Consider the following 24,303-nt stretch of genomic DNA (forward strand, 5'->3'; position numbering starts at 1 on the left):
TAAAAAATGAACATAGGGGTAAAATGTAGATTTGGCTTATATCTCTTGAAACCATTTAGCATTTAGAGCAAATCTGAAGTTGTTTAAAATTGTTTAACAGGCCAAGATCTATCTGCCCTGAGTTTTTCAGATGAATCAGACAACCCATTGTTAGGTTGCTGCCCCTGAATTGGTAATTTTAAGGAAATTTGGCCGTTTTTAGTTGACCTCTTTCGGCCAAGTGAGCTTTTTTTTCATCACTTGTTGTCCGTTGTCATTGTTAACTTTTACAAAAATCTTCTCCTCTGAAACTACTGAGCCAAATTTAACCAAACTTGGCCACAATCAATAACAATATACTTTATTTGGAAACACTCAGACACATATTTACATGTGCAACAAGATGCAAAATACATAGTCATTATTATGGTTACTACAAAACAATATATATATATGTTAACATAAAATCATATAAGTTACAATATTTTAACTAATTTCTTAATAAACAATGATAAATTTTTAAGAACTTTGATATTACAAAATGAAAGTAATTCCTTCATTTTCTCAACACATGGATAAATGGTAATCATTATTGGGGTATCTAGTTTAAAAAATGTGTGGTGTGACCCGACCAACCAACCAAGATGGCGGCCATGGCTAAAAATAGAACATAGGGGTGAAATGTAGATTTTGGCTTATATCTCTGAAACCAAAGCATTTAGAGCAAATCTGACATTGGGTGAATTGTTCATCAAGTAAAAATCTATCTGCCCTTAAATTTTCAGACGAATCGGACAACTGGTTGTTGGGTTGCTACCCCTGAATTGACAATTTGAAGGAAATTATACCGTTTTTTGGGCTATTATATTGAATATTATTATAGATATAGATAAACTGTAAACAGCAATAATGGTCAGCAAAGTAAGATCCACAAATAAGTCTTGCCCTTTATAGTCAATTTTAAATAATTTTGTAAATTTTGTAAGTTTTTGTAAATTTTAACAAAATATTTTCCTCTTGTAACTAATGGGCCAAGTTCATTATAAATTGAGATAATTGTAAGAAGCAAGAATGTTCAGTAAAGTAAGATCTACAAACACATCACCATCACCAAAACACAATTTTTCATGAATCCATCTGTGTCCTTTGTTTAATAGCACATAGACCAAGGTGAGCGACACAGGCTCTTAAGAGCCTCTAGTTTATATTGTTTGAAGTATATTTATGAAACTTTGATGTAGAATTCCTTGTGAGAAGGGTTCACAGTGAACATGGAAATAAGATACATGTACTGCCAACAGGTCATGTTGTCCTATAGATACAAATTCTGTTTTTTAGTGTCCCCTATTCAAGAAACTGCAAGGAACATAGAAATACATAGGTTACATCCCTCCCACTGTGTATGTCCATACTTTAGTTTGTCTGTCGCAAGTTTGGTTTCTGGTTGAATAAATATAATAAATAACAACTTTTATAGCTGGCTGTTCCGTGTGGGCCTAGGCTCTGTGTTGCAGACTGTACATTGACTTATAATGGTTTACTTTTATAAACTGTGACTTGGATGGAGAGTTGTCTCATTGGCACTTATACCACATCTTCCTATATCTATTAAGATGATTTGAAACTTTAAGCACAATGTTGTGAGCCATAAAATACAATCTAATTAGGTTTTGATGGTTAAATATTTACTGTGTAAAATATGCCCCTTGTTATATTAAAGATAGGTATTTTAATTGTTGGAGCTTACAATGAAAATTTCAGTAAGATTGGACAAAATCTCTAAACACAATGTCATGGACCGTATGATCATTAATTACAGGTCAAAATCAATTATGATTACATTTACTTATAAATAAGAGTTATTGTCCTTAGTAACCTTAAACTTTAGACTTTTGTTTAGATTTTACATGCATGATAAAAGTACCATTTGATAACAGCTTTTTAGCTCACCTGGCCCGAAGTGCCAAGTGAGCTTTTCTCATCACTTTGCGTCCAGCGTCCGTCGTCGTCGTCCGTCGTCGTTAACTTTTACAAAAATCTTCTCCTCTGAAACTACTGGGCCAAATTTAACCAAACTTGGCCACAATCATCATTGGGGTATCTAGTTTAACAAATGTGTGGCGTGACCTGGCCAACCAACCAAGATGGCCTCCATGGCTTAAAATAGAACATAGGGGTAAAATGTAGATTTTGGCTTATAACTCTGAAACGAAAGCATTTAGAGCAAATCTGTCATAGGTAAAATTGTTTATTAGGTCAAGATCTATCTGGCCTGAAATTTTCAGACAAATCAGACAACCTGTTGTTGGGTTGCTGCCATCAAATTAGTGATTTGAAGGAAAATTTTGCAGTTTTTGGTTATTATCTTGAATATTATTATGGATAGAGATAAACTGTAAATAGCAATAATGTTCAGCAAAGTAAGATCTACAAAAAAAGTCAACATGACCAATATTGTCAGTTGACCCCTTAAGGAGTTATTGCCATTTATAGTCAATTTTTAACCATTTTTCAAAAATTTTAGTATTCTTTTAAAAAAATCTTCTCCTCTGAAACTACTGGTCCAAATTTAACCAAACTTGGCCACAATCATCATTGGGGTATCTAGTTTAAAAAATGTTGGGCGTGACCTGGCTTACCAACCAAGATGGCCGCCATGGCTAAAAATAGTACATAGGGGTGACATGTAGATTTTGGCTTATATCTCTGAAACCAAAGCATTTATAGCAAATCTGACTGGGATAAAATTGTTTATCAGATCAAGATCTATCTGCCCTGAAATTTTCAGACAAATCAGACAACCCCTTGTTGGGGTTCTGCCCCCAAAAATGCAATTTTAAATAAAATTTTGCAGTTTTTATACGACCGCAAAAATTGAAAATTTTTTGGTCGTATATTGGTATCACGTTGGCGTCGTTGTCGTCGTCATCGTCGTCGTCTGAATACTTTTGGTTTTCGCACTATAACTTTAGTTTAAGTAAATAGAAATGTATGAAATTTAAACACAAGGTTTATGACCATAAAAGGAAGGTTGGGATTGATTTTGGAAGTTTTGGTCCCAACAGTTTAGGAATTAGGGGCCAAAAAGGGCCCAAATAAGCATTTTCTTGGTTTTCGCAGTATAACTTTAGTTTAAGTAAATAGAAATCAATGATATTTTGACACACAGTTTATGACCACAAAAGGAAGGTTAGGATTGATTTTGGGTGTTTTGGTTCCAACTGTTTAGGAATTAGGGGCCAAAAAAGGACCCAAATAAGCATTAATCTTGGTTTTTGCACAATAACTTTAGTATAAGTAAATAGAAATCATTGAAATTTAAACACAAGGTTTATGACCATAAAAGGAAGGTTGGGATTGATTTTAGGAGTTTTGATCCCAACAGTTTAGGAATTAGGGGTCCAAAGGGTCCAAAATTATATGTACTTAGATTTTTGATTATGAGCCCAGTTTGTAGGTTGGTCCAAATTGGTGTCCAAAATTAAACTTTGTTTGATTTCAACAAAAAAGAAATGTTGGGATTGATTTTGGGAGTTGAGATCCCAACAGTTTAGGCAATCAACCAATCAATAGCAAGAAATCTTCAATTGCACTGTATGGAGCAATAGCAAGTATTTTCAATTGCACAGTATTGCACAATAGCAAGAAATTTTCAATTGGATTTATCTTTCTTTTTCATGAATAGTAGTTGAATCAACTTAAATCATTGTTTTACACAATATACAATGTATATATTCACTTTTACCACCAACTGATAAATTAAAACAATCTTTACTATTCAGTGATAACAAGCACTTTTTTTACATTTTAATATTTTATGATGTATTTAAATGAGTAGTTATTGTTGCAAACTCCATTAGAAATTTGAATTAAGATCAGTTTTGGAATATGGGAAAGGGGGATGTGAAAAAAATATTGGGGGGGGGGGGGGGGTCAATTTTTCTCATTTCAGATTTCATAAACAAAAAGAAAATTTCTTCAAACATTTTTTTGAGAGGATGAATATTCAACAGCATAGTGAATTGCTCAAAGGCAAAAAAAATTTTAAGTTCATTAGACCACATTCATTCTGTGTCAGAAACCTATGCTGTGTCAACTATTTAATCACAATCCAAATTTAGAGCTGAAACCAGCTTCAATGTTGTGTCCATACTTGCCCCAACCGTTCAGGGTTCTGCGGTCGTATAAAGCTGTGCCCTGCGGAGCATCTGGTTGGTTATTATCTTGAATATTATTATAGATAGAGATGAACTGTAAACAGCAATGTTCAGCAAAGAAAGGTCTACAATTAAGTCAACATAACCAAAATTTTCAAATTACCCTTTATAGTCAATTTTTAACAATTTTCATAAATTTTGGTAAATTTTTGTAAATTTTTAGAAAATATTTTCTACTGTAATTACTGGGCAAAGTTCATTATAGATAGAGATAACTGTAGCAACAAGAATGTTCGGTAAAGTAAGATCTACAAACACATCACCATCACCAAAACACAATTTTTCATGAATTTATCTGTGTCCATTGTTTAATATGCACATAGACCAAGGTGAGCAACACATTAATTTTTATTTTTTTTATTTTAATGCATTGTCACGAAACATACAATACAGGTACCATTCATTACAAATTTGGGTTTTGGCATTTACCCTTAAATAAAGAGGTTGTTCTGTAAGAAGGATTATCAGTGACTAAATAGATCACTGATTAACAGTCAGTGCTGATAAACTATTTTTACAAGAACAGTGTCCCTTTGAAATCTTCTTTATATTGAACATTGCATGATTGTGAGGGATCTCACAACTATGATTTTTATTTGCTTTTTATGAATTTTTAGCTCACCTGGCCTTCCGTCTTCCGTCGTCTTTAACTTTTACAAAAATCTTCTCCTCTGAAACTACTGGGCCAATTTTAATCAAACTTAGCCACAATCATCATTGGGGTGTCTAGTTTAAAAAATGTGTGGTGTGACCCGGCCAACCAACCAAGATGTAGATTTTGGCTTATAACTCTGAAACCGAAGCATTTAGAGCAAATCTGACATGGGGTTAATTTGTTTATCAAGTCAAAATCTAGCTGCCCTGAAATTTTCAGACAAATTGGACAATCGGTTGTTGGGTTGCTGTCCCTGAATTGGCAATTTTAAGGAAATTTTGCAGTTTTTGGTTAATATCTTGAATATTATTATAGATAGAGATAAACTGTAAACAGCAATAATGATCAGCAAAGTAAAATCTACAAATAAGTCAACATGACCAAAATGGTCAGTTGACCTCTTATGGAGTTATTGCCCTTTATAGTCATTTTTTACCAATTTTTCGTAAATTTTTGTAATCTTTTACAAAAATCCTCTCCTCTGATACTACTGGGCCAAATTTAACCATACTTGGCCACAATCATCATTGGGGTATCTAGTTTAAAAAATGTGTTGTGTGACCCGGCCAACCAACCAAGATGGCCACCATGGCTAAAAATAGAACATAGGGGTAAAATGTAGATTTTGGCTTAAAACTCTGAAACCGAAGCATATAGAGCAAATCTGACATGGGCTTAATTTGTTTATCAAGTCAAAATCTAGCTGCCCTGAAATTTTCAGACAAATTGGACAATCGGTTGTTGGGTTGCTGTCCCTGAATTGGCAATTTTTAAAGAAATATTGCTGTTTTTGGTTATTATCTTGAAAATTATTGTAGATAGAGATAAACTGTGAACAGCACTAATGTTCAGCAAAGTAAGATCTACAAATAAATCAACATGACAAAAATGGTCAGTTGACCCCTTAAGGAGTTACAGCCCTCTACAGTCAATTTTTAACAATTTTCATAAATTTTATAAATTTTTGTAAATTTTTAACAAAATATTTTCCTCTGTAACTAATGGGCCAAGTTCATTAAAGATGAAGACAATTGTAAGTAGCAAGAATGTTCAGTAAAGTAAGATCTACAAACACATCACCATCACCAAAACACAATTTTGTCATTAACCCTTACCATGCGGTGACCGTCATATGACGGGCGTACCCAATTAACCGTTATTTGGCTCCAATGGCGTTCCATACTTTTAGAAGTCCACTTTATGATACTTATTTTAAAAGTTATGGATGTTCCGTCAACCTGAGGCTATCCATATTCACGTTTCTCATGTATAAGTAGCATTTTGAGCACAAATACAGACTTGGAAAATTGAAATTGGCTAAAACTCGGATTTCTGGAGGGGTGGGCTTCACATCTGTATCTTACACAGGAAGTTCAGAGGCATAAAACTTGCAAAAATAGTGCAAACCTACGGCCATATAACTACTGATCGTTATTATTATTGAAATACGCATAGGAAACAACTACTTCCGGTTTTGGGTCCATTTGAAGTCAAAAATCGGCAAAAATTGTGAAATTCAGTATTTTTGGTCCAAATGACCTTCTGTAGACTGCTGAACCAAGATCAGATTCACTCCGACCTAACAACTGCTGGGGTCAATTCGTTAACTAGGGTCCACTCTACATGCAGGCTACAGCTGGATACCTTTACCAGCATCCCTGGGTCTTCTTGGTCAAGAGAAAGAACGAAAAATAGGCAAAATTGACGCTTTTTGCACCTGATGACCCACTTTGGGGCAAATTCCCGCCCACGTACCCCCGCCTCCTCACCCCGACCACCCCACCCCGTGATCACTTATATTAGATTTAAAGGAATCAATATGCTACAGCAACAGGGCTAAGCTCATTTGCATATAATTTGCATATTTTTGCAAATAAACGAAAATTAGACATTTTCTGAAAACAATTCAGCATGGTAAGGGTTAATCCATCTGTGTCTTTTGTTGAATATGCACATAGACCAAGGTGAGCGACACAGGCTCTTAAGAGCCTCTAGTTTTTTTTAAGTATGATCAGATTCAGCATGGTGTTTGAATAGTTTATTCATTAATTCTTAACAACTATTTTTATACGACCCCAAAAAATTTTTGCGGTCGTATATTGGTATGAAGTTTTCGCACTCTAACTTAGTAAAAGTGAATAGAAATCTATGAAACTTAAACACAAGGTTTATGACCACAAAAGGAAGGTTGGGATTGATTTTGGGAGTTTTGGTCCCAACAGTTTAGGAATTAAGGGCCAAAAAAGGGCCCAAATAAGCATTTTCTTGGTTTTCGCACAATAACTTTAGTATAAGTAAATAGAAATCTATGAAATTTAAACACAAGGTTGGTTCTTTGATATGAAGAATCTAAACATGTATTTAGATTTTTGATTATAGGCCCAGTTTTCAAGTTGGTCCAAATCGGGGTCCAAATTAAACTTTGTTTGATTTCAACAAAAATTGAATATATGGGGTTTTATGATATATATATGCTGAATCTAACCATGTATTTAGATTTTTGATATTTGGGCCCGGTTATCAAATTGGTCCACATTGAGGTCTAAAGAGTCCAAAACTGAACTTTATTTGATTTCATCAAAAATTAAATTCTTGCGGTTTTTTGATATGCTGAATCTAACCATGTATTTAGATTTTGGATATTGGACCATAATAGGTAAATGTCCAATTTAAAATTTTCAAGTTTTTAAGTTTAAGTTCTTAGACCACATTCATTCTGTGTCAGAAACCTATGTTGTGTCAACTATTTAATCACAATCCAAATTCAGAGGTGTATCAAGCTTGAATGTTGTGTCCATATTTGCCCCAACTGTTCAGGGTTCGAACTCTGCGGTCATAATCTTTGCTGTGTGCAAGACTTTTAGAATGATGTTTTTTTTCATTTAGTTTGTACTTTTATAATGGTCAATGATGGTTATATATCTTTTTGAAATTGATAAGGGATATATAAAAGCTAAGACAAAAGCTTATTTGATTCTTTTAATTTCATCATCTTTCCTGAAAATCTTGAAACAGCTGATCTTGTCATAAACTTGAACTATTCTGACTTAGTATTTCTCTATCTAGGCCATGTAGGCCAACATTTCAGTACTTCAAAGAAATTGGGTCACTAACATTTTTCTTAGTTAAAACATAAGAATATATTGAAAATATTATTATTACAATAAATCATATTAAACTAGTGTATTTAAGTTTAAAGTTTTAAATGCTACATTTGAAGAAAATGAAGGGAAATTGACAATTTTAATGTAGACCTGCATTAGAGTAGACCAGACAGAAACATTAGCTTAAGTTATGAAAAGTATATTACAAAAAAATATTTTAATTTTATTCTTGGGTTTATTTCTAAAATAAATTCTATATCTCCTCCTCATCTATCTAGTTACATTTGAAGATATAACGTCAATACCACCATGATCAGGCTTCCAGCTACGGTGCATCATGCCCTAGAATAGATTTTTCTTTGTCATTAAACAGCTGATCAATAACGTCCACGGGTTTTCAGACCCACACAATTATGTATTCCACTTTTCTGTGATGTCTCAATACACTAAGGTAAAATATTCAATATTCTCTTGTTTTTGCTTTGTTTTTTTAAAAATCTAATTTATGAGTTTGTTGGTCTTTTTTGTTGTTGTTTGAAGAAAGATGTAGGAAGATGAGACGCAAATCAATATCATTGCAGAGAATAGACGAACAATAACATTGCAGAGATGCTAAGAACTAATCTGTTCTATTTTTATCCCTTTTAGTTTCCATATGATTTGGTTGAGATTAAAATTTTAATTTCTATTTGAAGTGTGTTTTCAATTAATTTTTATGTGTCACGATTTGAATTGTTATAATTTGAAGTAATGAATGGATAAGCATGATAACAATAGCATACAGAGATAAAATGACAGCAGGTCAGCTTGACCACTGGCCATTGTTGTTGTAAAAGTTAAGGTTGCTATATATATCGTGTTGATTTCAATCAGAAAATATGTGTTTTGGTTGTAAGACAAATATAAAAGTTGTCAAATATTGACAATAATTATATTTAAATTCATTTGAAAAAATTTTTGAAATTTAAGATGTACTGTTTCTTTTAAAAGCAAGAAATTTTATTTCATTTTTATATTGGTCATGCACGCACTTCTCCTCCCAGAAATGAATGAAAGTGAAGTCAAAAGAATAGGAACTTTTACATATTAAGGAAGCTGGCTTGTCATGTTTTGGATTTTTTGTCAGATTTTCGGAATCCTCTGGTTTTTTTCAATTTGAATGCCTTGAAAAAAATTGCCCGGTGACCCCCATTTTTCTTTTTATAAATCTTTTACATGTATAATGATAAGCCATCTGTAAAAGTCTTATAAAATTTTAATTACTTTTTAACAGTTTTTGAGAACTTCAATTTGTCAATGATAAAGCTATGAAAAGTCAAGAGAGAATATTTTCCTGCCAAAATTTCACTGGCTAATATCTAGAAAACAAGCACGGTGACCTATATATTTTTTTTGCTCTTTGGATTCCTTTTTTAATCCCCTGTCAATATAAACTAGTGTTTTAAAAAGTTAATTACTCTGAAACTGAGAAGCGAACTTCCTTAATAATGAATTGGAATGTTCTTTTGAAAAATAATTATCATCATGGCCTAATTGTACTTAAACTTGTAGTAGAAATATGACAATACACACAGGCGGATCCAGGGGGGTCCTGGCCCCCCCTTTCGTGGGAAAAATTTGGTTGATTATATAGGGAATCATTGAAGCATGACTGGAACGGCCCCCTTTAGGTCAGTCATTGCCCCAACCCCCTTAGGAAAAGTTCTGGATCCGCCACTGATATATATACGAACAGTTGGATGGAACACGTAAACTTCATCTGTCTCTGCCATTATTCTTAGTATATATATGTTGTTTTTTTTTACTGTAGATTCTTTCAATGTTTTGCACTATAAGCATTTTACTGTTTGTCATTTGTCTCTATAACGTACTTGCTTGCTCAACAATGCAACTAATGCACTTAATGGAAAACTACACCTACTTTTTATTGAATTATTAGAAACAAGTGGGAAGACCAATTTAATCAGTGGCGGATCCAGAAATTTTCACAAGTGGAAGCCCGCTCCAGTCACACTTCAGTGATTCCCTATATAAGCAACCAAATTTTTTCCCAAAAAGGGGGGGGGGGGTCCGGGCCCCCAGGCCCCCCCCCCCCCCCTAAAAATCGCCTCTGTTAATGAATTAGAATTTGATATTAACTGACTTGAATGTGGGTTATATCACATATGACAATTATTCATTTTGCACAAGAATAAATGCACATTGTTCAATCAAATTTTATATTCTCACGGAATGCAAAATTTGTTTTTGGATACTTCTAGTAAGCATACTTATATATAAACTCATCATAGATACAAGGATTTTGTATTTATGTCAGACTCACGTTTTGTCTACAAAAGACTCATTAGTGAGGCGTGAATCCCAAAAAGTTAAAAAGGCCAAATAAAGTACAGGGCTGAAGAGCATTGATATAGAAGTTGCCCAACTAATCAGCGTTCAGTGAATATAAGTTGTATCTTGTATCAGTGTCCGATGAAGAAATTTTCATAAGTTGGGGCCCACTGACTATATTACATTTATTAGTTGTGAAAGCAAATTTTTAACTGTGTTTTCTGAAATCCGGTTATCAAACGGTGTATTACAGAAGATGGATGACAGGCTGCAGATAGTTAAATTAATTTATGAGTCAGTTTTAATATTGACGATACTTTAACTGTTTAGGATATATGGTTTTTGAAATATTGGAAAATGACATTTTGCGTTATCTCCATGCTAAAAGCTTTACAAACCTTTCCACCAATGCTTTACACTTTTAATATATTGCTATTGATAACAAAATAGAGGTCAACTGTGATATTGATGATTTTTAACTTTACCATTCAGAAGTTATGGACCTGAATTATTAGATTGCAAAATGACAATTTTATGTTACTTTCAGGGCCGTAGCATAATGGAGGCAACTGAGGCAAATGCCTCACTTTTGAAACGACGACCAAATTTAGAAGTGTCTTTTTTTTTCAATTATGTATTTTACATTATCAGTATGGGAGTTTCGAGTTTCCAATTATCTACCGGCACACTACATACAGTGTGTTCAATCAGCAGCAGCGATCGCAACTTTTACCATAGCGGTGACGGTAAAAAACAATAAGTGCTCCGAATACAAATCAAATAAAAAAATTGAAACGAATCTTAATGTCGTTACAAAACTGGTTGAAGAGGGAATCTTTAAAGAGAAAAAAAGATGAAAAGGGTAACTCATGGGTATCAACACCCCCTAGTATAAGTATGCTGGCTTATTACTTTTATTGGTTTATTTTTGAATCGATAACGCTATAGTTACCAATGTTTACACTATCAACTCACTGAACAACAAATGCTAATCGATAAAATAATTCATTGACCAAAAATATAATAATTATTTATATTTAATTTAAACAAAATCATGAAGCGCCTTTTCTATGGAAATCTTTAATGTATAAGGCAATTCATGATTTTTATTTATCTTTAATAAAAGTATGAAATATATTTTTGGTATTGTTTGAAAATATTTTTTTTTTTTCGTGTTTCTTTTTCTGATTATGATCAGCATTGTCTAGTTGTATGCTAGCATGTTCCATTGATTCTAGTGCAGTAGTTCGTGGGTTCGAACCCCGGTAGGTCAAACCAATGACTTGAAAATTGGTAGAATAATGTGTCCAGGTAGGTTGACATGTCCTCCAGCGGAATGTTTACAGGTAACTTGTGATCACTTGTGACATTAGCATGTAAAAAATCTGGTTAAGTAACAATGTTGGTCTAGTCTTCTCTGTACCTTTTCTTATAGTTAATGATTATGTATTAAAAATAAATACATCCTAATTGGTGCTTATAGCATGTTCTCGTCTTTTATAAGCTTTATAGTGTATTAATGTACGTTTTTTGATTGAGTTAAGCCTGAGTTAAGCCTGCCAATTGATATTTTACCCTGTGTTTTTCTATGTTGTGATGTTATGCTATTGTTTCAGAAAAAGGGAGAAGGTTTGGATCCATTAAAACGGTTAATCCCGCTGCAAATGTTTGCACCTGTCCTAAGTCAGGAATCTGATGTACAGTACTTGTCGTTTGTTTATAATGTAATTTATATGTCTTTCTCGTTTCTTGTTTTTTTTATTTTATATAGATTAGACCGTTGGTTTTCCCGTTTGAATGGTTTTACACTAGTAATTTTGGGGCCCTTTATAGCTTGTTGTTGGGTGTGAGCCTAGGCTCCGTGTTGAAGGCCGTACATTGACCTATACTGGTTTACTTTTTTTAAATTGTTATTTGGATGGAGAGTTGTCTCATTGGCACTCACACCACATCTTCCTATATCTATTATAACTGTTGGACATAAATATATATATATGCATATAATAAAGCAGTGACTGTTCGTATTCATATTCACATTAACATGTTCTCGTCTTTTATATACTTATAACTTGCTACTGGACATAAAACAGGCATTCATCATCATTATCATAATGCTAGCATCTGGTTATTTGTTCAATTACTTTGTAGATGACCATTGACTTTCAGGCACCCGAACTTCGCTCTGCTCAAAATTTTTTCGCGATTTGCCTCACTTCAATAGGACATGTGCTACGGCCTTGACTTTATGTTGTTTCTGTTCCGTCAATGCTTTTCAAATTTCAATATGTTGTAATACTGATAACAAAATGGAGATCAAGTGGAATATTAATGACATAGCAGATTAAAATACCATAAAAGTGCATAAAAAAACAGGGTAAATAAGGTCAATTGGACAGCTCATTTCTTGTTTTTTTATTTACTAACATTTTTAAAACTTCTTCAGCACAAACGTAAAATAAGGTACACATTTCCCTATTAATAAGGTGTTATGGTTTTCGATAAAACGGAGGTAAAATAAGACATGTAATGATGTTTAGTGTACTTTCAGTTATTGTGAGACATTAATCATGTTAGTTGTAAAAATTAAAAATTTCTTTTTCATTATGTAATATTGTTTTTGTTAGGTTTTTATTTTATACATATGCAATAAAACTTCAGCTACAAATGAGATATTTGACAGTTGGCCAAGTGCAGTTTTGAAAAACTTACACAAACATGTAATTAAAGCCTAAACAAAATAAAACAATTTTTTTTTATTTTAGGCCAAAGAAAAAAGAGTTTGTTTTGATATAATATGGATTTTCAAAGCAGATAGATTTTCTCTTTTATAAACTAATTTGATGTGAAGAGGGGTAACCGTCAGTGTTATTTGAAACAACTAATTTTGAAGTGTTGGTCTGATTTGAAGAAAAAAAATCAGAAAATATAAGAAGGAGCAAAAGGGTGATTAAGAGGACTTGAAATTTAAAACATAACTTTTGCTTTACAAATTGTTGATGTTTAGTATAGCAAGTATTTCATAATGTAAGTGATAAGAACAGGTGGATATTATGAAATGAACTTACAGGTTCATCAGCCATTGTAAGAAGAGAAGTTAAGATTTGACTCCATAGAAAACTTGTTCACACGTTGTCTCCTTTTGACATTTTAAAGAGTTGCTCTGTCAGCCTCTTGTTTATTAAACATGTGGATAGTAAGACAATATATAAGGAGGTTCCCTCAGGCTTCTGATGTTGACATGACCAAATATTAAATTATGTTTTATAACTGTAAGAAGTAAAAGTTTTGCCAGAGTCAGTAAAAATAGCTTCTCAAACCAAGTGGTCGAAAAGATTTCGGTAAACAATTATGTGAACCATTTTAAGTATTCTATCAATATATTATTGTTGAATTTATCTGTAATTGAACTGCAGAATAAGATACAGACCACCATATATCTCATGTTCTGCAGGTGAACGGTGAACGGGTAATTGAATGGATATATATTTATTGATAATATATCTAGTTATATGACCCCCAAGGGTGACTGGGGAATAGAAATATGGTCACTTGGTCTTCTTCCGACCGGCAGTAAAACGCTTGCCGAAGTGGGGCGTCCGTTTGGCTGTGCGGGATGTATCAAATTTGCAGTCATGTCCGGTCAGATTGGGGACGTTAAATCCGATGCCTCGTGTAAGGAGAGTGCCACGCTATTTGCACGTTAAGAACCCTTGCAACAACTCTTTGAGGGGTCCATAGGTGGCCTGTTGCAAGGCAAAATTTCTGTCCCTATCCAATATACCCTCATTTTCCAGTGGCAGTCCAAATTTCCACGACCATCATCCCAGATGGCCTCTATTATTTCAAGACCTACCTTGTTCTCGTCCTGAATATGCATGAAATATTTGCCACTGGACGTTAAGCAACCAACAATCAATATATCTAGTTATATGAATGATAGAAGACTAAAAATGACTCATGTCATGTTAAACTATTGATATTTAATACAAAAAAAATCAAAATTCTGGGTTTTATGTCCCTTTGAATTTTATGCATGTATAATGTATTAGTATAACACTGAATTTTGTTATTGTAGGTGATGGTATATAATTAAGAAACAAATTGTAATTGTAATGAAAATGACTAGATTTTACTTTTTTTGGCTAGATTCCATGCTATGAGAGTCCACGACCTTGTAAAAATCTTTGTATTTTCAACTCCTTTCAATTTCTATGCATGTACTTAATAGTTATATTAAATTTTCTTTTCTTTTTTGTAGACAAATGTCGAATTAAGATATGAAGAGCCAGTATCACCTTTGAGGTGACTTGCCATGTCACAGAGACCAAAAAGGAAAACTGCTATGATGACTGCTGAGGTTGTGCCAGGACCCTCAAGTGCAATAGAAAGAAGTATCAAAGAAGCTACTACATCACTTGAAATGGAAGAGAAGGAGGATGCAAGTCCAGACAAAAAGATAAAATTATCAGCAGAAGAAGACTCAAATGACGAGAAAAAACAAGAAGAAATCCAAGCATACATGGATGAGACTTTCGATATAAGACGTTCTTTCATTACCGTGGAAATGCCCTCTGCATTAGCAGTGAAGCAGACTTATCCACAGTTGTTTACTGGAAGACAAATGTTGGCGGAGTTTCAGAGGATTACAAATCTTGATATTGATCATTTGATTCAGGAGTACTGTGTAAAATACGCTAACAATATTATTGGTATTTCAAAGTATATTCATGGAGCAAGTGTCATTCTCCGTCAAGCTGATGAAATTAAACAGCAAAATGCAGCATTGAAACAATACTGGGACATGGTTACGGCTTTATCACTTATTCCTATGCTTTTGAAAGAAAATTTTGTTGAAATGGTGGTTGAAATCACTGATGATCAACAAGTTAATCCAAAAGGAAAAATTGTCCCCATTCTAATATCTAAGGGTACCATTTTTAGAAGTGATGAATTTTTCCTAGTCATTGAAGAAGAAATCGTCCAAGAATTTGAAGAATTCACAATAGCTTTTGCTACTTTGTTTGCAGCATACTGGGTTTTCAACATGCAGTACCCTAAAACATTGAACAATGCCTATAACTTTATTCAAAAGGCAATCATACACCTGAAGGATGGAACACCGATACCTCCTCCTTGTAAACAACTAGTTCAAAGGTTACAAAAAATGGAAGCAGCAGAAAGTGTAAAGCAAAAGAAAAAATAAATTCAGTGAAATCCTCTATTGTGCCATATATTATATGCTTTTTGTCTACGACATCATGAAGAATCTCAAAATCAAAAGGCTTGACTAGAATCTCTTACAAATAGTATTTTCAAGAAAGAAATTAACAATATTACTCAAATCATATAATTTTGTTTAGATGTTTAGCAGTATAATTGACAAAGTTTTACTACTGATTACCAGCTTCATTAAAAATATTTTACTTTATGTATTGGTACATTTAAAGAGAAATAATGGCTGATTAAGTGCTTTGTTTCTTAAACCAAGTTATATAAAAACAAAGGCAGATAATTGTTAGTATCTCCCTTATGTGAGATGCTTGTAAAATGACAAAATGAGGTTTTCGTCTTAAAGTTAAATATGAGCACAAAAAGTTTGTGAGTATTTTGACCAATATATTATCAATGTTTAATAAAACTGTCATGTTTTTTTTTTAATAATTTTCTTCATATCCAATTTTCTCTATATTCATTCATTATAATGACCATGCTTCCTGACAAGGTTGAATTGTGTTTTAATGTCATCACACAATATTTACAGCTTCCTACACACTAGAGAATTAACCGTTTGTGTTGAATACATGTAATACTTTATTCTAGAAAATTTGATATACCTTGATTTTATAAAGGTGTAATTATTTTTGGAAAGTATTATATTTTGTGTTATCATGCTGTTGTGAATGTAATTGTAAGTAAAAATGTCAATTTAATTTCACTTAAGCATGACAGACTGTATAGTCATCAGTGAGAGTTATTGGCCTTACTAGGCTTTTTTTTTGTCCACTTTCATTGATATCATAGATTCATTTTAACAATAGACATAAATCTAAGAGAAGATTATTTAAAAAAAATGTTGATGCTTAAATTTTTAAACATACGTTTCACCTAAAATTGGTTCCCTTTTCTGTAAATTTTACATTAGGCAAACATGGGTATTTATTAGGACTTGACGATTGTATTGTCAGAGCAAAGAAATAGCTGTTTGTGTTAGCATGGTAATAAATAGAAGTTTTCTGAAAAAATTAAGAAAAGTTCTGAGCAATTGCCTGATTTTGATTTGAGTTTCATTCCTGTTTAGGACAGTATTCAGCTACACCCCTGACCCTTTTCTGTAACAGTATCTGACAAACATTTTTTTCATCTTCTGAAAATAATATCTAGGGGAAAACAGAAAAAAGTGAAATGGGCCAATACATGATCCATGGAGCCTCCAGTTTACTTTGAGATCAAGAGAAGATTTATTTTACACTGACTGCTCTGGTAACTTTGATACTAAAGTATTGTTATTTTATAGAAAAAATAGTCTTACAAATAGTGATTTTGCTTTGTTTGTGAATTTGTTTAAGAATATACTCTTCTTTATATTGATTACTGTTGTGATAGATGACTGAAACAAATTTATATCCTCATGCAGCTCCAAAACAGATATGTAGGTTAAAATGTTTTTTATTCACTTTTCCATTAATGTCAACGACTCATTCATACTATATTTGCACACAAATGAGAAACTGGGATTAAAAGGATCGACAGGCAGATTTTGGGCAGTATATTATTTCATCTATTTACTGTAAGTTTACTAACAAATAGTCCCTGTACAAGTGACCATCCCATAGATCAAGTGCACCTTGAACATTTTGGTATATTTAATATCCCTATTAACAGTAATTTGATTCATTCAGAGGTTAGATAACAGGAAGATTTGAATTATTAAGGTTATATTTGTAAATTGTAGTTGAGGTACTGTGGACTCATCGTGTTAAAAACATAATATTTTTATTTGCATAAAATTTCAGAATAGAACCATTTCTTTTAACTTCTTTGTAAATAAAATTCTCTTAATTGCATAGGTCAATAAAACAGTTCCTGTTAATTGCATAAAGAGATGATTTGAAATATAGTATTCCAGGGAAATAATGCAACTATTTTTGGTATTAAACCAATTAGTAAGACATGTAAGAAGGACATCAGAACATCCTAAATAGAGTTTTTAAAGGTTTCATAAGTATTTTGTTTTTGTAACAATAGTGTGTCCTTACATTGTTTGTATCTACATCAAAGATTCTTAATAAGTGTCTCAAGTATGTGTGTTTTTTCATGACTTTGGTCAGGATATACATACAATTGTTGTCAAAAATACAAAAAAAATAGGAAGATTTTTTAGTACATGTATATAAATAGTTTTGTTAATTGCTTAATTTTCTCTGGGATTTTGCCTATGCAATTAACAGGAATCCACTGAAGTTTAAAGTGATGTATACAGTTTATTATTTAAACATTTTAACTTACTGCAAAGATGTTTCACCATTTGGAAAAAAAGTTGTTTTTGAGTTTTCCAACCTTAACAATATGGCTTTGATTCATTAGATTTTTAAAAATTTTACAGCAGATTTCATTGAGTGTGTAGACAAAGGTAATATCTTTTGTGAGCTTGCTTGTTAGCTGAACAGTGAAGTCATTACTAGGTTAGGTAAACTACCCTCCTTTAAGAGTAGACTAGTACGACAGATAACCAATATAATCTGTCTGTAGGACTAGGCTACTTAGAAAGGAGGGTAGTATACCTTACCTAATAATGACTTCACAGTCCACCTAGCAAAAGGCTAACCAAAGATATTACCTTTGCCTACACACGCAATGAAATCAGCTGTAATTGCTGAAACTTTCTTTTACAAGAGGTTTAAATAAAAAGATAAGTATATACATACCAATGTAATATTTGGAATTTGTTATTGTTTGTTAAGAAGTTGTATTAGTTTTTAGGTTGTATATATTGACAGGTAGTCAGTCACTTGTTGTCTCCCTTTGATTTTTTTTTAAACCAAAGATTTTAATTTTTAATATAGATTTGTTTTCAATAAAATTCGTCTTTTTTGGGTCTATTTGTCTTGTAACATATATGTTCATGTAAGGTAATCAAATTGACAAAACTTCTGTAAAAGTTCTAAGAGCTAAGATTAAACATTTCAGGTAAAATTTCTGTCTACTTAATGAAAGATTATTATTTTTATATTATTTTTCTGGATTTGCAATGTGGCAACAGCAAAATCGAGTCCTTCTTCATTATGTGTAGATAATTGTATCTGTTAAGCATTCTAATTCCAACATCCAGGGATATTTATTGTTTAACAAATTTTTTGTTTGGTCATGTTTTATTTAGACATTTGCTTTTCATTTTTTTGTGAATTACTTATTGTCTTAGCTATATTATAAGCTTGTAATCATATTGCTTTCAAAATTTCATGAACAAATAGTACATGTACAATATATATCAAAAATGACATTTTTTCTGTTCTAGTGGCAAAATATGTGTAACTTTGAAATCCTGAGATTTTATTTTATCCATGTTATTTATCGAAAACAATGTAACTAGGAAGAATTATGTTTTTGTTTATAAAATGTCATCTTCCACCTAGTCCATTTATTGTTTGGTTGCAAACTCATTTTTCATTGCTCCTACGCCCACTTTATTTCTTATATGATGACCTATCGGTATATTTCATGTTGTCATCACTATATAATTTATATAGTTTACAAAGCAATCATCAGTAGAAATAGGAAGATGTGGTGTGAGAGCCAATGAGACAACTCTCCATCCAAATAACAGATTTATAAAAGTAAACCATTATAGGTCAATGTACGGCCTTCAACACGGAGCCTTGGCTCAGTCCTGATGTAAAAAATGACTTGATTTTCATGGTTGTACTTGTGGATTAGATTTTGCTTTAAATTTTTGCTGCGAGTCACAATTGATGTATATTCAAACTAACCCAAAACTGGATAACTGTAGATCTAGAGTCATTTTGTATCATGTGTATAGTTGAAGCTTAAGGATGTATTTAGGTGAGGTAAGGTAAAAAGTAGGGAAATTAAGAAATTAAAATTGATACTTTAACCTGGTAGAGCATCAATTAAGGATAAAGATAAGCTAAAAATATTGATAGTTCATGGACCTCCTTTTCGAGATATTTGAGATTTAAAATATGGCGGGAAAAGGCTGACTCAGACTTTTACCTTATATTTGCATTGGTATAATTTGGGTCTCAAAACAAAAGAAAGAAAATCGAGAATCTTCTTAAATTTTGGTTAATGACCTTTCATGAGCTATTAAGTCTTATGTGAAAAAATAAATGGGTGTTATGGGGCAAAATATTTTACATTGTATTGTATGGAAAAACACTAAGGAGTTCGAACATTTGATACAAATTCAAAACCTCACCTAAGTACATCCTTAAGTTTATTAATGGTTTTCCACCTTTGGCTGTTTTCTGGTGCATTTAAATGGTATCTGTTATCCATGATTATGTGGTCTTTTTATCACTATTAGGGCTAATTATTATCAATACTGTTAACAATATGTTTTCCAAAGTTAGCATACAAGCTGCTGATTTGTTTCATCCAGAGTATAATTTAATACCAATGTTTAAGAAGGTTAGGGGTATATATAGTGATCACTGTGCATTTCCCTTTTTTAAGTATTTCTAAAACTTAAGATTATGAAAATGAAGAACTGTTTGACCATTTTTTATTGAAATTTCATTAGAATTTGATTGAAAGCTAAAAGTAAAATTCTGAATTTCTATAATGGTTAAATAAATTTAACCACTTTAATTTCTTGACAAATAAATGAAGTGTGTTGGTCACTTTATCGCTTAACTGAGTGTGTGGAAATTTATAAGAATATTTTAAACAATTAGGTACTTGTATAACTCCAGATTTTTAGTCCTTGGTATTCCCAAAAAAGAAGAAAGGCATCATGTTGTTTGCTATGATAAAAAGACCAGCTACAAAATTCATGAATAAGTGGTCTCCTTTGTTTTCTGCTATGGTTGTGAAGACCTAGAGTAAATGATGAAAGGGATTTAAATTCAAATAGTCATCAATTGTTCATGTAAAACATTAAAAAATAAAACATAAAATTTTGGTGCAATCGAATAAAAATGTGCATTTTTTGAGTTTATGTCATCCATTTATGCAAATTTATTACAAGAGTAAAGGTGGGGGTACCATAAAAGTTTAAGTCATCATATTCACTATGTGAAGTACAAATAACCTTGATAGTAATTTCAAAGGTCATCATGATTCAAGCATTTGTTCAGCATTACATAATTGTCTGCTTGTTCATACTCTACCTATTCCAAGGATCAATTTTCTTGTATATTTTTTGTAACTATGTTTCATTATTGAATCTATTTATACACATGATATGTGTATCTTCTAAACATATATATTAACAGTAGAAGGCATTTTGAACAAAATTAAGCTGCAAACATCTTGATTAAATTTTTTTTATTTAATTTTTAAAATAGCAATTAGAATTGCACCAAATTTTTTAGATTACTTCTATTCTGGCATTGCTTGTTCTCTAATACTTACTATACATGTACAAAAAAATGTTTTATTGATTTCAAAATTACAGCATTTTTAACAACAGTATCATTTTGTTTCAAACGCGCCCTAGTATATAAGTGCCTACTGTTGGTGTCATATAAACCTTACAACAAAACCATGTTTTTATTTTTATTTGTTACTGTTTACTAATTAAGTTTTGTACTAAAACTGTACAATGGTGCTATTTTATGACCATATAGTTTAAGTATGTTGTTTATGATTATTTTTATTTGTATTAATTCATTTTTTAAATCAAATATTTGTTTATGTTTTTACAATCTAATTAAAATGTAATCTCTGTACTAGGCTAGTCTAGCTCATTTTTTTCCTTTCAGCAACTAGGCATAAAAAATGAGCAAGTGTAGACTATTGGTTTTAATTAGATTGATGTTTTTATCACTATAATTATATCTTTTTTAATTTAAGATGTACAGATGCACAGAAGTGTTGCTTATGGTTTAAATGACAAACTTTCTTGACAAAATTTTACCATATATGTTGCTTATTTTTGAGAATTGTATAATGTTCCCATACAACATTGTGTACAACCATATCTAAATTTTAAATTGAATAGGTCTGTCTCATGTCCCAGAGATAAATTTTATTTAAATCAAAATCTTTTTTGTCATGTATTCCAAATCGTTCCAAATGTCTGAAAAGGGAATATTACTTCCATTCACCATGCTTCCGCACTGCATCTTCTGTTTTTCTTCTGAATATAAACAACACCAAATGATATAATTCATTGTTGAATTAACAATTCCAGGACAAATTGCATTCTTAGAAAAATTCAAAGCAGACATAGAGATGGTGTTTTTTGCTAACAACATCCTCAAGTGTTAACTCAACACAGTCAATGATGTACACTTATTTTCATTATGGGTTTGAACAAAGTAATTACCCATAATCCTTTATTGAATTTTATGAATATCCAAAGTGTTCAATTTTTAGTCGCAATCTTGTCATTTTTTAATACATAGATGCTGTTTGAAATATTAGGACGATAATAACTTATCAAATTAGTTCTAAAAAAATTATTTTAAGCACAATTTACATATTATTTGTGATAAACCATCTTGTAAAGAGCTGTTAAAAAGACACATTGAAATTTATAATAATTTGTTTAAAGCATAGAATGAATGTCTCTGATTTAAGCTACTGAATAAATAAACATTTTAAAATTCCAACTACAAATCTATACAAAATTCAATAAAAGGTCAAGTTCAGATGTAAATACTACTTTAGAAAAAGAATTTAAAGCAATTTTCATGCATGATTTATCAGTTTCCTGGTGGAATATTTACTTTAGTGTCAGTTTCAGTTTTATATAAAATCTACAAAACCTTGTGTGTTCATATATACTTATTTTTGATTTGAAGAAGAAAGAGATTTTTATCTATAGTTTGAATTTCATCCTTATTGTTTCTTGTAAAAGGGCAAAGCAAAGATGCATAATAAAAACCAATGTTATAGTTCAAATATTTTTCATTTCATTATGTTTAAATGATTTTTGTGTAAATGTTGTCAAAACAATACCACCTTTTATCTTTCTGAAGGATGTAATTTATTAATTTTATCGTTCAAGGTCCTTATGGTTTAAAAATGAAAAATAGCAATAAACAAAAACAGTCCCTTTTGGTTATTATCTATTATGTTCCATGAGATTTTTCTTACTAAAACTTTTGAAAATTCTTTATATGAAAAATTCTTTAATACTTTCTTCCACCTTTTTATACCACCGCAAAAAGTTTTGCGTTTATAAATTGGTATCACGTCGGCATCGTCAGCGTCGTCTGAAGACAGATAGTTTCTGGATAATAACTTTAGTTTAAGTAAACAGAAATCAATAAAATTTTAACACAATGTTTATAACCTCAAAAGGAAGCCTGGGATTGATTTTAGGGGTAATGGTTCCTAAGGTTTAGGAATAAGGGGCGCAAAGGGCCTAAAAAAGCATTTATCTAGTGTCAGAACAATAAATTGTGTATAAGTATTTCAATTGTTTTGAAATTGTTCCACAATGTTTAATACCATGAGTAGAATGTTGAGATATATTTTAAGGGTTATGAGGCAAACAGTCTATGAATAAAGGTCCAAAAGGGGGCCAAAAACAAGCATTTTTGTAGTTTCAAGTCAATAAATTGGAGTTATCTTTCTTTGTCAAGAATGGTTGTTGAATCACCTAAAACCAATGCTTTATATAATTTTCTTTTAAAATTGGAGTTATCTTTCTCTGTCCAGAATAGAAGAGTTCTTGAGTTATGTCCGTTTATAATGTTATATCTAGCGAGGGCATCATCTGTGTCCTTTTGGACACATTCACCATTTATTTTTTTAGAAGTTACTATTAATTAGTATTAATTTTAACCATGACTGTATGACATTTTATATTTTAATATTTTATGATGTATTTAAATGAGTAGTTTTTGTTGCAAACTCCAATTTAGAAATTTGAATTGAGATCATTTTTGAATAAGGTAAAGGGGGAAGTGAAAAAAAAATTGGGGTGGGGGTCATTCTTTTTTTTCTTATCTCAGATTTCAGAAAAAAAAGATTTAAGTTCATTAGTCCACATTCATTCTGTGTCAGAAACCTAAACTGTGTCAACTATTTAATCACAATCCAAATGCAGAGCTGTATCCAGCTTGAATGTTGTGTCCATACTTACTCCAACTGTTCATGGTTCAACCTCTGCAGTCGTATAAAGCTGCACTCTGCAGAGCATCTGGTTCTGTTCTTTCATGTAAACATTTTTATCTGCTGTCACCCATACACATTATTGCAATAAATATACTAACTTATAAAAGAAATAGCTTATAAAGATGAGGTTTTGTAAACCTTTTAAACTATTATTTTACAATGTCTATTTTTACGTTTACACAATGTCACATTGGTGCTTTTGTTCAGTGTTGTTTATTTTTTTATAATTTGTTGTGTATAAGTTTTAGTTATAGAATAAAGAAGTTGTCAGTTTAATATTTCTTACTCTTTATTTATGCAATACATATGGCCTATACTGATAGCTTATAACAGTGATACCCAATTTTCATAGCGCTTACATTAAAAATCATAGCGTTTACATTAAAAATTTATCAAGAGCTATTTCAAATATTAATAGCTACTGTGGATTTATTCATGTTCATTGATATATACCAATTTTCCTTGATAGAGAAAATGTATTTTTTGCATATATTACATTTCTTGGTTTTCCTATGCTGCATACAAGCCTGTAGAAAAGCCCAACCTAATGGGGGGCCCTCCAGCCATGCTTCAGTGATTTCCTATATAATCAACCAAATTTTTCCCACAAAATATGCCCAGATAACTTATTTACAATTAGAAGTGTGATTATAACCATACTATCTCAAAGAACAGTTTTTATGAATACTTATACAAGTTGTACATGGTG

At 31.7% G+C, this 24,303-nt stretch overlaps 1 protein-coding gene across 2 annotated transcripts in view; it reads left to right on the forward strand.

Moving 5' to 3' along the window:
- LOC143076464 (sterile alpha motif domain-containing protein 3-like) overlaps positions 1–23,870 on the forward strand; it is a 25,610-nt gene extending 1,740 nt beyond the window's left edge. Inside the window, exons 1-2 of one of the 2 annotated variants that reach the window (XM_076252261.1) lie at positions 8,334–8,406; positions 14,545–23,870. In XM_076252261.1, coding sequence (XP_076108376.1) covers positions 14,599–15,489 — 891 coding nt within the window. In that variant the 5' untranslated portion in view covers positions 8,334–8,406; positions 14,545–14,598 and the 3' untranslated portion in view covers positions 15,490–23,870. Of the gene's footprint in view, positions 1–8,333; positions 8,407–14,544 lie in introns of those variants that run through there. The other variant, XM_076252256.1, reaches the window with a different exon arrangement.
- The last annotated feature ends 433 nt before the right edge of the window (positions 23,871–24,303 follow it).

The sequence above is a fragment of the Mytilus galloprovincialis genome, chromosome 1, assembly GCF_965363235.1.
Source record: "Mytilus galloprovincialis chromosome 1, xbMytGall1.hap1.1, whole genome shotgun sequence".
Taxonomy (NCBI): Eukaryota; Metazoa; Mollusca; class Bivalvia; order Mytilida; family Mytilidae; genus Mytilus; species Mytilus galloprovincialis.